Source organism: Lucilia cuprina, chromosome 5 (assembly GCF_022045245.1).
Source record: "Lucilia cuprina isolate Lc7/37 chromosome 5, ASM2204524v1, whole genome shotgun sequence".
Classification (NCBI taxonomy): Eukaryota; Metazoa; Arthropoda; class Insecta; order Diptera; family Calliphoridae; genus Lucilia; species Lucilia cuprina.
The window spans coordinates 53,073,355-53,089,578 of record NC_060953.1 but is presented as its reverse complement, the minus strand read 5'-3'; the positions used below and the strand labels follow the sequence as shown (position 1 = coordinate 53,089,578).

At 29.4% G+C, this 16,224-nt stretch overlaps 1 protein-coding gene across 1 annotated transcript; it reads right to left on the bottom strand.

Annotated features, from left to right (window-relative positions):
• Positions 1 to 8,953: 8,953 nt before the first annotated feature.
• LOC111688934 lies at positions 8,954 to 11,055 on the bottom strand. Its single transcript, XM_023451435.2, has 3 exons — positions 10,903 to 11,055; positions 9,162 to 9,496; positions 8,954 to 9,092 (listed from the first exon to the last, which is right to left on the bottom strand). Exons 1-3 carry the CDS (start codon positions 11,053 to 11,055, stop codon positions 8,954 to 8,956), a joined length of 627 nt encoding a protein of 208 aa, XP_023307203.2.
• Between the last annotated feature and the right edge of the window lie 5,169 nt (positions 11,056 to 16,224).

The following is a 16,224-nucleotide window of genomic DNA, read 5'->3' as shown; positions in this document are numbered from 1 at the left end:
TTCTTGCTAGACGTTAGGTCAAGCCAAAGATTGAATTGTAAGCACCAGTTTATAGTCTCGGCAGACTAAAGGTACTGGTCGCACTTCTTTACCCCGGGTTTGCAATACACCATGATGTGGCACTCATCATGGAAACATGCCCCGGGAGTATGCATGTGTGTGTTTATTGAAATCAGTTTTCAGAAGACCCCAAAAGATACTTTTTTGAAAATACAATCGAATAGAACGCTATTTAAAGTCAGACCAATCTGTCCATAAATAACGGAGATTCGAGACAACCTCTGAAAATTTCATAAAATGTAGAGATTTTTATTCATGCTCACAGAAATGGCAAAAAAACAAAAACAAAATATATAATCCATAATAAAAGGGGAAATTTTGGTACTTTTTTGTTTTACAAAAAGTACTTTTTGAATTTTCTATAATATTGAACCTAGAAACATGAAATTAGATATATAGAGTCCGGATTAGTTCGCTTTTTAAAAGTTACTTTTTGATTTTTTTATAATAATGAACTTAGAAACGTGAAGTTAAATATGTGAAGTCAGAGTTAGGTAAGAGTCCATAAAAGCTAAAATCTTTGTACTTTTTCATTTTTCAAAAGGCACTTTTTTAATTTCTTATAATATTGAATACAGAAAGCTGAAATTAAACCGGAGTAATAATAATAACCTGTAAAAGAGGACTTTTTGGTACTGATTGTTTTTTTTAACATTTTATCACATTCTAATATTTTTGTATTTTAAACGAAAGCGTTAGAAAATTCCTTTATATATGTTTTAAACATCTTTTTAAACATTTTTCTTTGTTTAGGATATTTTTTCTTTCTATAGAAATTTTAGAAAATTTATAAAAACTTTTTGGAAATTTTATTTTTTTAAAGAATTTTTTTATAAAAATGTTCCCTTTATTATAGAAAATATTCCAAAATTATCTATTTGTAGAGAAATGCTCTTAAAGAAAAAGTTTTGAATTCTCTCTTTATTAAAGAATATTTTTGATAATTTTCTCATTGTTACAGAAAATCTTCACGAGAAATCTCTTTGTTAAAGGATTTTTTTCGAAAAATTTTTAGTTTTAAGAAAATAATGTAAAAGATTGAAGAAAAAACTTCACTTTGACGGGGTATCTATTGTAAAACTAATAGAAAAAGAAAGCACTTCTAATGTGTGGAAATACATTTGTCTGTCGGTAATAACAACACCAAAAAGTCATTGCCTCGTTGAGTTATATTTATCCCTGAATTCTTACCTATGAACACATAAAACAGACATACGAGGGTAGGTTGAAAGCCATAAAAAAAGTAAGAAGTTATAGTCAGGTGAGGCTAACCTACATCTGTATACGAATAAAATGTGATTTAGATTACATAATAAAGCATTTAAGTTGAATTGTATCTTGCCTCAGATATACAGACAGACAGGCAGTCGGACGGATGGACATAGCTAAATCGACTCAGAAAATGATTCTGAGTCGATTGTTATACTATAAGGTGGGTATAGGACCAATATATTTGGGCGTTACAAACATCCACACAAACCCTATATACTTTCAACACTAAAGCGTTGTATGGTATAATAAATTTTTAAAAAGTTAAAACCCATGTTAGGATAGGGAAAAGAAAAAGAAATTTCAAACTTTTCGGTCCCCTTCTTAATCTACCCTCATACAAATACATATGAAATTTATGTACTAACATACAATTTGTATAAACCTTGTCACTTACATAGATAGACCTAGAGCAATAACATATACATACATATGTACTTAGAAGCATAGATATGTAATACTCTCAACTATGTATATGTATGTATATTTATGTATACATACATACATAGTTGCGTATACAAACTAGATACATGTTTGGTGTAATTTACAAGTTAAGCGTTTAGTAGTCACAGTATTACATTTTCACCTGATAATGATTGTAGAGATATATCTATGTGTGCTTACATACATATACATAGATATATACATACATACAAACATATATCATTTAGTATTTTTGTATTTCTGTGTAGTAGACCGTGTACTAAATCCTAAAATGTACAAATGTTTCTCTGTTTATCGGTATATATAAACTTACACACACACACACATGAAATACATTTGTATTAATGCATGAATAACAACAGAGTACTTGTTTTCTATACATATAAAATATAAGAAGGTCGTTTTATAAGTTAAAATTGTTAGAACTTGTAAAGCATTTAAATTATGTGGTATCTTAAAAGAAAAAATTCCATAAAAATCAGCCTTCTCTTTCCCAAAATACACACATATAAATGTAAGTACATACATATACATATGTAGCTGAATGCGTTTAGATAGACTTGACATGTATTTTGTTAAAACTAAGTCTTTTAGTGTGTATGTGTAAGACTAAGTGCCTGTATATTGGTACGAGTGTATGTAAAAGATCCTTAATACTACGAAATACTACAAGTAGGAAGGTATTTTAACATTAACACTGTTAAAAATAACAACTAACAATATATAGTTGGAAGCGAAACAAAACGTAAATTACAAATACATGGCTCGAAAAACAGGCAGACAGTAATACCAACAACTTATATTTAGTAAATTTTTGTTTTTCTTCACTAAAAGCATTTAAAAACTGCTTACATTAATGAGAATATAATGTTGTAAAATAACAAAGTATTTACGATTATTTGCAAGAAATAATTGATTTTAATTATATTTAATTAGAATAATTAGTAAGGAATTTTTGTTTGATAACCATATGTGAATATTAGACGGACTCACAAAAAAAAAGCTCAATTATTCATATTAAGAATTATTGGAATAAAACTTACAATATTTTTTTTTTTATTCAAGATTAAATTTTAAAAATTACTCGATTATTCGAACGAATAAAAGTTTTTAATCGAATAATTTAATAATATGTAAATAAAACTTTTGCAACACCTTTAAAATCTTAAGATACGGGGAAATAAGGGTTTGCGTACATTGTTGCACTTACATGTCAGTAACTTCTAAGACGATCTAGCCATCCGTACGCCTGCTTGTCTGTTGAAAACACGATAGGACGAGCTATGAACTGATACTTTGAACAAATATTTTTTGTTTGGTATTGATAATGAACACTGTCTGCCTACGATTTAACTTAGCCCCCTATAATATTCCATTCAGAAAATTACTATAAATCAGATAAATGGCTTATAAAAGCGCGGATGGCAATGAAATTTGAAATGTACAAAGTTTTAAAGAACCAAAATGTTTTGTTAAAATATTATGAGGATCGGTCAATAATCGATTTAAATACCAAAATAGCTACTAAATTTTACATTAACTGGAACTATTTGTTTTACTTATTACAAATATTTAAAAAATGCCTAGAATCAATTCTATATTTAACATGGCAAAATATAAATTTTTATAAATTGCAAAAAGTAGTAAAAGATTTGTATCAATTTTAACATATATTTTGATTTAGTACTTGTTGTACTAAATAATAATATAATTCTTTGTTCAATATAAATTTGGATAAAAAGTAACATCAAAATATTATTCGAATATTTGACAAAAATTTTTCGAAATTTTTTCCTCGATTAATCGAATAATATTTATTCGAATGACAACCCTAGTATGTATATACTTTGGCAAGGAATGTTGTTGGAAAATTATAAACAATTTCTTTTTTCCTCTGTGCAGTGTTTTCTATAGTGGCATAAGTTTCAACATCGAGTTGGACTATAATCAGTCTGGAGTATGGTCCGTAGTTTGGATCATAATATCTAGTCAGGACTATAGAAAAACAAACAAACACAGTAACAAACAAACAAACTAATTAACTAACTAACTACTAACTAACTAACTTACTAACTAGTTAACATCTTTACTAAGTAACTAACTAAATAACAAACTAACTAACTAGTTGGACTATAATAACTACACCACTATAGTGGGGAGTGTATTATGCGTTTGTGCTGATGTCAGTAACACCCAAAAATATTGGTTCTAGACCCACCTTGAAGTAAACCAATCGGCTCAGAATCACTTTCTGAGTCTAATTAGCTATGTTCGTCTGTCTGTATGTCCATGTTAACCTTGTGCGCACGCTATAAAATTTGAAAATTCCTATCTGAAGCGTTCTTCGTTCAAGGACAAACGCTATTGAAAATAGTTGAAATCGGTCCATTATTTCGCCTAGCCCCCATACAGCCGGATTCACCGAATAGGCCTTTAGGCTCATAATTGCGTTAAATGTTCCAATATGTCAACAAAATTCTGCAAAACTTAGTTTTATAGAACTATAAATGACACTACTAATTTGTTTTGTTTTGAAAGTCAAAATTCACTTTTAATTTCTTATAATTTTCAATAAAACGATTAAAATCTACATAAATAAATTTGAAGTAGACGTAAATTCATCTATCAATATTTAAAAGGATAGGCCAATATATACCCTTACTCCCCTATGAGCCCCCTTGTAAAAAGTCTCTTTTTTGTCAATAATACGTAAAAATATTCAACAATACGGTTAAAGAACAAATTAAATGATTTATTTTTTACAAATTATCCACTTTTTAACAAACTGACTGGTGTAGGGTATCATATAGCAATGTCCGACTATACATTCAGACTTCTCTTATTCTTAGCCTTGACCATAGACAATAGTCCCAAATTCTCATATTTAAAAATCTTAAACTAGTTTATCTGGAAAAATATAACAGCAAGAGACCTGAAAATTTTCGGATCCATTTCAACATTAATATTTAGTACAAAAATGATTCAAGAGGCACGATGTACATGTATTAAATAGAAAAAAATTGGAATACAATTAGAGTTATAACCTTCACATTTTAAATGACATTTATTATTGGGGTTCTCATATGAATTAAATATATACTTATTACATATATTAGAGCTAAAAACCAGAATTTTTGCACACTCTTATATCAAATCTAAATCTTTATGTGGGTATGAATTTTAAGTTAATCCCAGCTAGAATTTGGAAGATTGTTGGATGATTAATCAGTAAACTGAGTCATTTTTGACACCTTTTGATGACCTAAAAGTGATTAATTAGTTGAGTTGAAATTATCCCCATATATGATTGAAAACTGAATATTTGAAAAAAATAACAAAGTGCATAGCAATCATAAATTGATCATCTTGGTGTTTAAAATATGATGGTTTTAAAAACTTATTTTGTGGTCATATTTCAAGCAGTTGGAAGATCTAAAATTGTTCCTTATGTAATTGTTTTTGTTTGTAATGAAATAGCTAAACATACACTTAAAAATTAGTCAAAAATGACTCAGAAACGAGTCAAAACTGATTAGAAATGGGGCTCAGAAAAGACGCTTTTGAAAGAGTTAGGAAAACATTTTGTGTGAACTAAAATAAGTTGATATAATTCTCATTTCGTTTATAAAATTAACTGTATAAGTATTTGAATTTATGTTATATTTATTAAGTCGATTTTCTGTCAAAGAAATTGAAATTATATTATGCTTTAATTATAATAATTTTATATGTTTAATGATCTTCTACGTAAGATAGTTGGGCGACTAATCACTAAACTAAGTCTAAATAATTCGAATTAATTTTTAACATCTGATTTATTGGAAGTATTGTCTATGGTCTGAACTATAGTCCAAAGTCTGTCTGCACTTTAGACCTTTAAAGACTATAGCCAATAATCAGGATTATTACTATTTACCATATTGATTACTATTCACTTTTTATATTTCATAATAGCTTATAATTGTTTTAAGTATATAGTGTTTTATAGCTCTAACTAAATTTATCTATTATTTTGCAAATGTTCAAAAATGTTTAAGACTATAAGAACATTTCGTTTTGTTTTTTTTTTTTTTTGTAACCACACTGACTCTATCTGCAATTTGCATACTTGTCTATATATTCATACACATTTACATACGTATAACCATATGTACATATATGAATACTTGTATGTGAAAAAAAAACTATTTCCTAAGGGCATAACACAACATCACAAAAATCTTGATGTAGAAACACTAGATTCAAACATGCAACTCCTTTACTTAAACAAAGTCTATACATAAAAAGTGTTGTCTATACTGGTGGTGTTTGTCATAGTCAGTTTTTTGTTGTTGTTTTGTTTTACTATTTATTTGGGCAATAGGCTTTTTGTCTTATTGTTGTTGCTGTTGTGATTACTTTTGTGATGCCAGCTACCAGGATAATTCATTCAAACACACTAATACGCACATAAATAAAGAAATGCAAGAAACCATGCAGTTCGTGAAGGTCTATGTTTAAGTTGTTCTAAGGGGAAACAGAATAAATTATTTCGTGTTAGTTAATGACCTTAAGAAAAGTCAACTCCTTTAGACTTATAGAAATACTCTTAAAAAGTGTTCCAAGACTGCTGGAAAATGCATAAAATATATTAATATTTCACATAAATATATACACAGATTCACACATACATATGCATATACATTCATACTTACAATTATTTTCTCTTCTTAATTCTGTTGATGTTTTTATTTTGACTTTTTATTGTTCTCTTGTTTTGTTTCTTTATGAAGAAGAGGTCTATGGGGAATAACCCAAATTTGTTGATTGTCTATGAGAGTGTGTTATATATGAATTCGTATCCACATACATACATAAATACATATTTGTCTGTCTGTATATTGAAATGAGTTTTTATGTTTGTATTTTGTATGCTTGTGTAGCCTTTAAACTCTTTTACCATATGAATGACTATGAATTTACTTTATTTGTTGTTATTCTTGTTGTTTTAAATGTACAAAAGAAAAAAAAAACTGTTGTTGTTTTTTGGAAAATTTAATAAATACAACATGACCTGTTGACCTTAATCCAATTTTCTTTGATTCTATACCCAGAGTTTTTGTAAAATATTTATATACATCTATCTTTATCTGTGTGTGTGTGTATTATGTAATATTTATATAAATGTATATGTATTTATTCTATATTAATTAAGTTTTAAATTGCTTGAAACTTTCATTTATCAATTATTAAAATCTTTTTTAGTTGTTGTTGTTATAGCAACAGCAGTAGTTATACTGGTAGTAGTGTCTGTTAGTGTCATTGTTTATTTAAACATAAATAAATTACTGAGAATTTGTTCATTTGAAACTAATATGTATTTTATTAAGTATTTTTGTGGAATTTTATTATTAAAGTGTAAATGAATATTTGCCATTAGTTTAAACATAAAGATATTATTTTACAGAGGCAGATAGTAATTTATAGTCCTTGTAATTACTTTTCAGTAATTGTTACAGATTTTAAATTGGAAATTATTTTTGTATAGATAATTATGACTTTAGTCTATAGTCTGGCCTATATTCTGAACAATAGTCGGACTTTAGTCTATAGTCTGAACTATAGTATATAGTCTGCACCATAGTCTAAACTATAGTATATAGTCTGCACTAAAGTCTCTAGTCTGAACTATAGTCTATAGTCTGGACTATAGTCTATTGTGTGGACTATAGTCAATTGTGTGGACTATATATATAGTCTATAGTCTGGACAATAGTCTAAAGTCAGGACTATAGTCAATAGCCTGCACTATAGTCTGGACTATAGTCTATAGACTGGACTATAGTCTATAGTCTGGACTATAGTCTATAGACTGGACTATAGTCTATAGTCTGGACTATAGTCTATAGTCTGGACTATAATCTATAGTCTGGACTATAGTCTATAGTCTGGACTATAGTCTATAGTCTGGACTATAGTCTATAGTCTGGACTATAGTCTATAGTCTGGATTATAGTCTATAGTCTGGACTATAGTCTATAGTCTGGACTATAGTCTATAGTCTGGACTATAGTCTATAGTCTGGACTATAGTCTATAGTCTGGACTATAGTCTATAGACTGGACTATAGTCTATAGTCTGGACTATAGTCTATAGACTGGACTATAGTCTATAGACTGGACTATAGTCTATAGTCTTGACTATAATCTATAGTCTGGACTATAGTCTATAGTCAGGACTAGTATATATATTCCCAAAAACATAAATGAATTTAATATTTTAGCATAAACAAGAATAATATTTGAAAGTCATGGACCAAAAACTTTAAGCACATTTTGGTAAAAATATGTTACCTGTTTTTCTTTGACGCTTTTATTTGTTTTAAACATTTATTATACTTGAATATTGTTTAAACTTTTTTTGCGTGCGAGATAAACGCAGCATAATGTTGTGTACAATTATGGAAAGAAAAACTAAAATAATAAGTTAAGCACTCTACTAATGGTTCTGATAGTCTTGAGATTACTAGACACCAGTATATGTAAAGTTTTTACAAAGATGCAGATAGATAGATAGTATATGTAAGCATTGATCGCAAGCAAAGTGCAATTTTATACATAATCATTTGAACTTTAGTGTATAATTACTATCATCCTTGCCGAGCATTTGTGAAGAACAACTTTATGAATTTTTCCATTAAGAAAATATTTTAACACCAAAAATATTCAAGCCACACCATCATGAGAAAGAAAAAGTGATTATAAGTTTCTCAAAGTAGTTTTTTGCTTAATATTTCGTGTTCGTTTATTGTTTTATCAAGCGGTAACAACAAAAACTCACTAAATTGAATAATAATAGTTTAACACAATAGCTGCATATACTAGAAAAAACACAAACAAATTCAAACAACTATCATCGAAAAAAAAAACTACAATGAAAAAGTCATGACATTAGAAAATATTTTTTTGCTAAAAGACAGAAACGCTACTCTTTTTACAGCAAGTTAGTATTAATAGTAGTAAATGAACAACTATTAAGGTTGTAGCAACATTTTTTGCTTGTCATAGCAATAGCAAAAACAAACAGCATGTTGCTAGTAAATAAACAAAAGAAACTTTCTGCAAAAAATACAAAAATGTATATATGTTTTTAGGGAAATATATTTGTTCTGTTAACTAAAAAAAAAATTTATAAAATGATTTTAGGAATACTCCTGCAGAAACTGATCTAGGAAACATAAACCACGCGGACATTTGCTAAAATATTGAAAACAATCTGCACCACTTCTGCCCACCTCATAAGCATGTCCATAAATAGCATCCACATCACCTTTACCGGGTCTAAAACAATTTTACGATTTTTTCTTTTATTTAAAAAAATTCCAATAAGTTTTTATTACTACTACTCACGTTAATATCACATTTAATATCTCGCCAAATAGATCCATATGATGATGTACTTGGGCATTTTCACAAATCGAACGTAATAGACATTCTCTACCATTACCATGACTTGAGGTCATGTAATTTTCTAATATTAAATAAAGAAATTCTCGTGATTCATCTGGTTTTATGTGTCCACGTGCCTGATTTGATCTTACATAGAAATTCTCCCATTTATCCCATGGATAGAGAGGAGTAGAGGGTATTTGATAATTACCCACATGAATATTGTAGGAACAAATTAAACTTCTCCAAACGATGGGATCAGCCAGAGTAATGGGTTGAATGGGTCCTATAACAAACTAAGGGATACAAAATTTATATGTAATTTAAATTGTGGTCTACAGTTTGGACTGTAGTCTAGTTGTTAGTCTGGACTGTGATATAGTCTCGACTGTAATGTAGTCTATTATTAGGATTATAGTCTGGTCTATAGCCTAGACAATAAGCTGGTCTATAGCTTAGATTAGAAAGTGGTCTATAGTCAACACAATTTGATCAACAGTTTGGACTGAAGTCCATAGCCTGGTTTATAGTCTGATCCATAGTCTATACTATAGTCTGATCTAAAGTTTGACCTGATCTGTTGTCTGGACTATTGTCCTGTATATAGTCTTATCTAAACTCTGAAGTATATTCTGGTGTACAGTTTTCACCATAGTTTGGTCTATTGACTTGACTAATGTATTGTCTGAACACTAATATATTGTCTGAACTATAATCTAGGCAGTAGTGAACTTAAGTTAGAATCCGCAAAAGATTAGTTTGCAGTCCGGACTATAGTCTAAACTATAGCCAGCACTCTAGTCTGGACATTGGTCTGGGCTATCGCCTGGACCTGCACTAACGTTTGTTCTACAGTCTGGCTTATTGTACGGTATATACACATGTTGATATTCTGGACTATAGTCTAGAGTAAAGTTTGGACTATAGTCTTGCCCACTGTCTGGAGAATAGTCTTGACTATAGTCCGACCAAAAGTTAGGTCTATATTATATTCTACAATCTCATGTCTGGACTAATCTGATGTTTGGACTATTATCCCGTTATAAGTCTAAAGACTTCACTAATTTTTGTTCTTCAGTCTGGATTATAGTTTGGATTGTAGACTGGTATATTGTCTGAACTAAAATCTGAGCTATAGTCTGGACTATAGGATGTTTTGCAATCTGAACTGGTCTATAGTTTTAACTATTGTCTGGCTTATAGTTTAAGTATTAGCCTGGTCTATAGTTTGGACTATAGTCTGAACTAAAGTATGGATTATAGTCTGGTTTTCTATCTGGTCTACAGTGTGGACTTACGCTTGATATTAAGTCAGAACTAATGCTTGATCTACATATATAAAGTCTGAACTACAGCCTGGATTATGGTCTGTAGTATAGTATTGGTTATAGCCTAGACTTTGATGTGGTCTACATTTCGAAATATTGACCATTGATTGTTTATTGAGTGTTTATTTTGTATGGTCTGATCTGTTGCTTAGACAACTAGGCTGTATGATCTATAGTTTAGACTATAGTCTGTTATATAGTCAGAATTTTAGTCTGGTCTATGGACTGTATTAATGATTTTCTGCAGTCTAGACTATAGTCTGGTCCTGCCTTTAATCAGTAATTAAATCCTAAACAAAACACTTCCGTTGCCAAGAATTTTATTATCCTTAATTTCACACAAACATAACAATGATCAGCACATTTTTATTTACCTTTGCTGCACCACCATTATTAAAAATCAAACCGCGTTTCTCACGATGTCTAAAGAAATTTGTTAAATTTTTGCCAACAGCATAACCAGCAAACACCCACGACAAGTGGCTTAACAGTATTAAATAAATAATAAATTTTCTACGTAAAACCATTAGTAACGATTTGTTGAAATTTTCTAAGAAAATAAAAATCCCACTGAAGAAGACCACAAGAATGTCAAAATAGAACTGATTAAGTTATTAACATAAAATCACAGTGACAGCGTTATAGAAAGCAAGATAAATAAATAAAATAATGATGATGATGGCTTAGCAAATACAAGAAAATTAAGTGAAATAAAAAAGAAATTCTGAAACCTTTTTACTTACAACCACATGCATAATAATACAAATACACATAGCATAGCTACTACTTAGAATCATTTGTCTTGAGACCTGTCCATCTGTTAGGTCTGACAGTAGTTATTTCTCTTCTTTTCTTTTTTTCTTCTTTGGTAAATATGAATATTCATGTGTAAATATATCTCTGACACACTTTACATGTGTGTTGGTATAGAAGTTGATTTTTTTTACTTTTTATTTTGGAAATGTTCCAAATAATGTTAATATTTATTTAGAATATTAACAGAACCCAAACGTAGTAACCCACACAAATATAACACTTGTGCATGCTCAACAACAAAATAGGTTAGAGATGCGAAATTGTGATTACAAATTGTGTCAACAAAATATGAAAATGTTGGGTAAAGGTACTTAAAACTTGGGTACTAAAAAAAATTAATTTCAACATATTTAAAAACTAAAAATTTAATATTTTTACCGTGACTATGAAATCTTAATTGTACCAAACAAATGTACCCCATCCGAAGTACGTCTCCAACACAGGCTTATTAAAACCGATACCATAAATTGGGTTATAAACGTAAACAAATACATATTCACATACACACACACATTTCACCTCTCTCACACTCTTCAAGTTAAGAACTCAATTACCAAAAGACGAATGAGTGAGTGAGTAAGTGAATGAATGAATGATGATTAAGTGGAGCAAGAAATTGGTAACACACTACGTTGTGGTAATAAAGATGTAATAAGATTTGTAATCAAACAAATTTTAACACACATACTTTCACACAATCTCACTCTCTCTCTTTCTCCATCTCTCCCCATTTAACACACGCATGCCACAAATTAATTTATCTAATAAAATGCAAGATTATTTTGGTGGTAAACATTACTTTGTATCTATTAAATACAATAAAATGATTTAATTAAGAGATGAAAAGTTTCATACCAAAATGTTGTTTAGGGAAAACCAACGAAATTTATGGCAAATTAACTTTTTCGCTTTCAATTTCGTGACAGGTTGTTGTAAAGTGTTGTAAAGAAAGGTATTCGAAAAATTAAATTATTTTTATCCGCTAACGTTTTAAGCGAAGTCGTTAAATATAATTGGTTAATGGAATTTTTCATTTAAGCTGAATAGTAGATTTCGAAGTTTGTAGAAAAATAATTTAATTTATTTTAATTTAATTACAAATTCATGTTTCCAAACTGCACTTTCTTAAAGAAAACAACTTATTACTAAACATGAACTATAACATGTAGAACTAAAACAAATAATCTGAACGTTAGTTTGATCTTTAGTGTGGACAATAGTCTGGTCTATAGTCTATGCTAAAGACTACTTCAAGGTTAGTATTATATTAGAATAAATAGTAAAGTCCATAGTCTCTACACTATCCTTTATATAGTATGCATTTTCTGCACTTTAGATTATACAATAGGCCAATCTAGGGACTAAATAATTCACATTTAAAAGAAAACAACTTTAGGGATTAAATCACAAACATCAACTACAATAAGTATAACTAAAGTCAATAATCTAATCGTTAGTTTGATCTGTAGTCTGGACTATAGTCTGGACTATAGTTCAGTCTATAGTCTGGACTATAGTCTAGTCTATAGTCTGGACTATAGTCTAGTCTATAGTCTGGACTATAGTCTAGTCTATAGTCTGGACTATAGTCAGTATATAGTCTGGACTATATTCTAGTCTATAGTCTGGACTATAGTTCAGTATATAGTCTGGACTATAGTTCAGTCTAGTCTATAGTCTGGACTATAGTTCAGTCTAGTCTATAGTCTGGACTATAGTTCAGTCTAGTCTATAGTCCGGACTATAGTCTAGTCTATAGTCTGGACTATAGTCTAGTCTATAGTCTGGACAATAGTCTGGTCTATAAACCATAGTCTCGATACTATCCTTTATATAGGATAGTACTATAGACTAAGATGGAATTATAGTTCTACTCTATAGTCTTGACTATATTCAATATTATAGTTCCAGATGTGACCATTTTTTGTGTCTGATCTAGTCTAAAGTGTAGTCTAGACCATAACCTATAATTTCTGACTTATAGTCTGAACTATAATCTGTAGTCTATCTTTTGCTCTAAAACATGTACAAGACTCTTTTGTATAGACTATAATCAAGTAAATAGTCTTGACTTCTGTGTGGCCTACAGTATTGACTACCGTCTAGTCTATCCATAGACAAAACTATAATGTAGTCAATATAGTCTATAGTCTGGTAAATAGTCTGAAATATAGTCAATTCTTTAGTATGAACTATAACTATGGACAAGTCTCTCTATGGACTTGGCTATAAACTGGACTGCAATTCATATTCTAGTCTATAGTCTAGTTTATTTCATAGACATGACTATATTCCAGTCTATATACTTATTATAGTAAGTAGTTTGTACTATATTCTGGTATAAACTTAAGTCAAGTCTTTAGTCTGGACTATATTCGCTATTATATTTGATATGACAAAAACCTAAACTATGGCCTAGTTAAGAGATCAACTTTAATCTGTAGTCTAGTCTATAGTTTTGTCTAGTGCCTGAAATATAGTCTATAGTCTTGAATATAGTTTAGACAATATTATATTCTATAATCTGTTCTATAGTCTAGCCTGCATTCGCGACTCTAGTATAAAGTCTCAACTGTAGTCTAGTCTATAGTATGGACTATAGTCGTTAAAATAGTCTAGAGTCTGGTCGAAAGTCCAATCATTTGTCGGAACTACATTCAGCACTACAGTTTAGTCTAAAGTATATTCTAAATTGTTGTCAAGTCATCAGTCTATTTTATAGTCTGGTCTAGTCAGTCTACAGTTTTGTTTTTTTAGTCCTGACTATAGTGTCGTTCAATCAATAGTCTGAAATAAAGTCTGTACTATATTTAGTCTAATCCATAGGCTAGACTACTTATAGAATGGACTATGATCTGGACCATAGTAGGTATTATAGTATTATATAATTTGTAGTATATTCAGTATCTATAGTCTGTACTATGCTAAGTTTAGTCTATAGAATGGACTACAGCCTAGTCCATAGTCAAACTTACGGTCTCGTTTATAGTCCAGACTATTGTCAATAGTGTGGGAAGATTGAAAATAGTCTAGTCTGAACTATATTCTAGTCTATAATCTAATGAATGATTTGGTACATATGACGACCTTTATTTTTGTTTGTAATCTAGTTTTTAGACTTCGCTATAGTCTTAACTTTAATCTAGTCTAATATTCCTTTTGTATTCATTATCTTTTCTCTCTCACAATTTTTTTTTTTTTTTTTTTTTTGTATATCTTAACTTTTTTTCTCACAAAACCATTAAATTTCTTAAAAATAATCCAACGTTATGTGATGACAGTTAATATGTTGCCCCTTTTTTTGATAAGGGTGAAATTCTTTTTTTGCATTTTTGGTTTGATTTTATAAAGTTGTCTGTTAAGTGTAGTCTTAAATCTATATATGAAAATGTATGTGTTCATGTATGCTTAATACCTAGTGTATTTTAGCGGTACTAAACTAAAAATCACTCAATATTTTAAACAGCTACTGACAAACACTAACTAATACTTAAACATATATTATCTTTGGCATACAGTTTAGTTTGCTAAAAGTAAGAAGGGAAAAATAATACCACATCATCACTATTAGTTGTTTTATACCAGAGAGTATACACAATAATAGTTTCAGCAAGTTTTTTCTACAGTAAAATGAATATGAAAATCAAAATATAAAAAAAAACAAAAGTTAATAATAGAAAAACTTTTGTAAAAGGCAACAAAAAATATAATGGTACAGTGACCGTTGGGGGTGATTTCTATAGGTTGATATTTAAAAAAATATACTTTGTATAATTTTTTTAAAAAATTAAAACTTAAATCAATAATAAAATGTCTTATAAAAACAACTATATATATGGTAGATTGTAAAAAAGCAAAAGATTTTAAACAATCTGTCCACGTCTTTAAATGTTCACACATTTCCAAGGCTATAATGTTATAAACACAAAAAAACACTACTATTTCCTTTGAGCTGTATACAAATACCTGACTTGACGTCTACCAAATTAACCAACTATTTAAACAATCTTCCAGACAGTGTACGAGTACGTATTTTTAAATACCAACACTGTATAAACAAATTTATACTAAAATAGACTAACAGCAGCAACTACTACAAATACAAGTAACGTAATATGGTTGATGCAAACACACAGATACAAAGCACAAATATACAAACAGACACATAGCGGAAAAATGCAAACAGCATACTAAATGATTTCCCGCCCCAACAACAAAAACAGCAAGTTTCCTATATAATCCCCAAAAACAAAATATATAGTGAATAAAAGAAGTTGAACAAAAAAAAAAGAATGAAAAAAACTAGAAAATGTTAAAAAGTAGACAAAGTTCGTCCATGGCAATGGTATTGAAAACTGTGAATGAAGCTTATCCTTGTCTACAGTTAAATAGATTTTAAATAGATTTGTACGCGTACATGACACTGACATCAGCCAATATATAGAGTGAAATGAAAGATAAAGTTTTTTAACACCGAAAACAGCAAATATAGGCTAGAATAAAATTTCAAACACCCTTCAAACTAAGTCCAGATTGTAAACTAAATTGTAAATATAGTTCAGAATTGACTGAAGTTGCAACTATAAACTAAGCTATATTTCTGACTTAGAGATTATATTCAGAATAATTTTATTAATCTCTCAATCAGAATATGAAAATAAGTCTGTCTTATATATGATGGAATGGGTTCATTTTAGGATTTAATCCCATTAACAAAATCTACGTTTAAATATAGAATAGTGCGTTCCGCTTGATAAACTCACTTTACGCCAGCTATTTGTAAAGGTTAAACAAACACGAGAAACTAAAAAATATATAATCCATGTAGTAAAACCTTATGACAGAACTTTACCATCGGCAAACATCTAACGAAAACCAGA

Excerpts from the sequence above, each read along its gene's own strand:
- LOC111688934 (XM_023451435.2), bottom strand. The coding sequence starts at position 11,055 with ATGGTTTTACGTAGAAAATTTATTATTTATTTAATACTGTTAAGCCAC. Across the intron at positions 9,497-10,902 it reads ATAATGGTGGTGCAGCAAAG|TTTGTTATAGGACCCATTCA; the intron begins GTAAATAAAAAT and ends TGTATCCCTTAG. Across the intron at positions 9,093-9,161 it reads ATATTAAATGTGATATTAAC|ACCCGGTAAAGGTGATGTGG; the intron begins GTGAGTAGTAGT and ends AAATTGTTTTAG.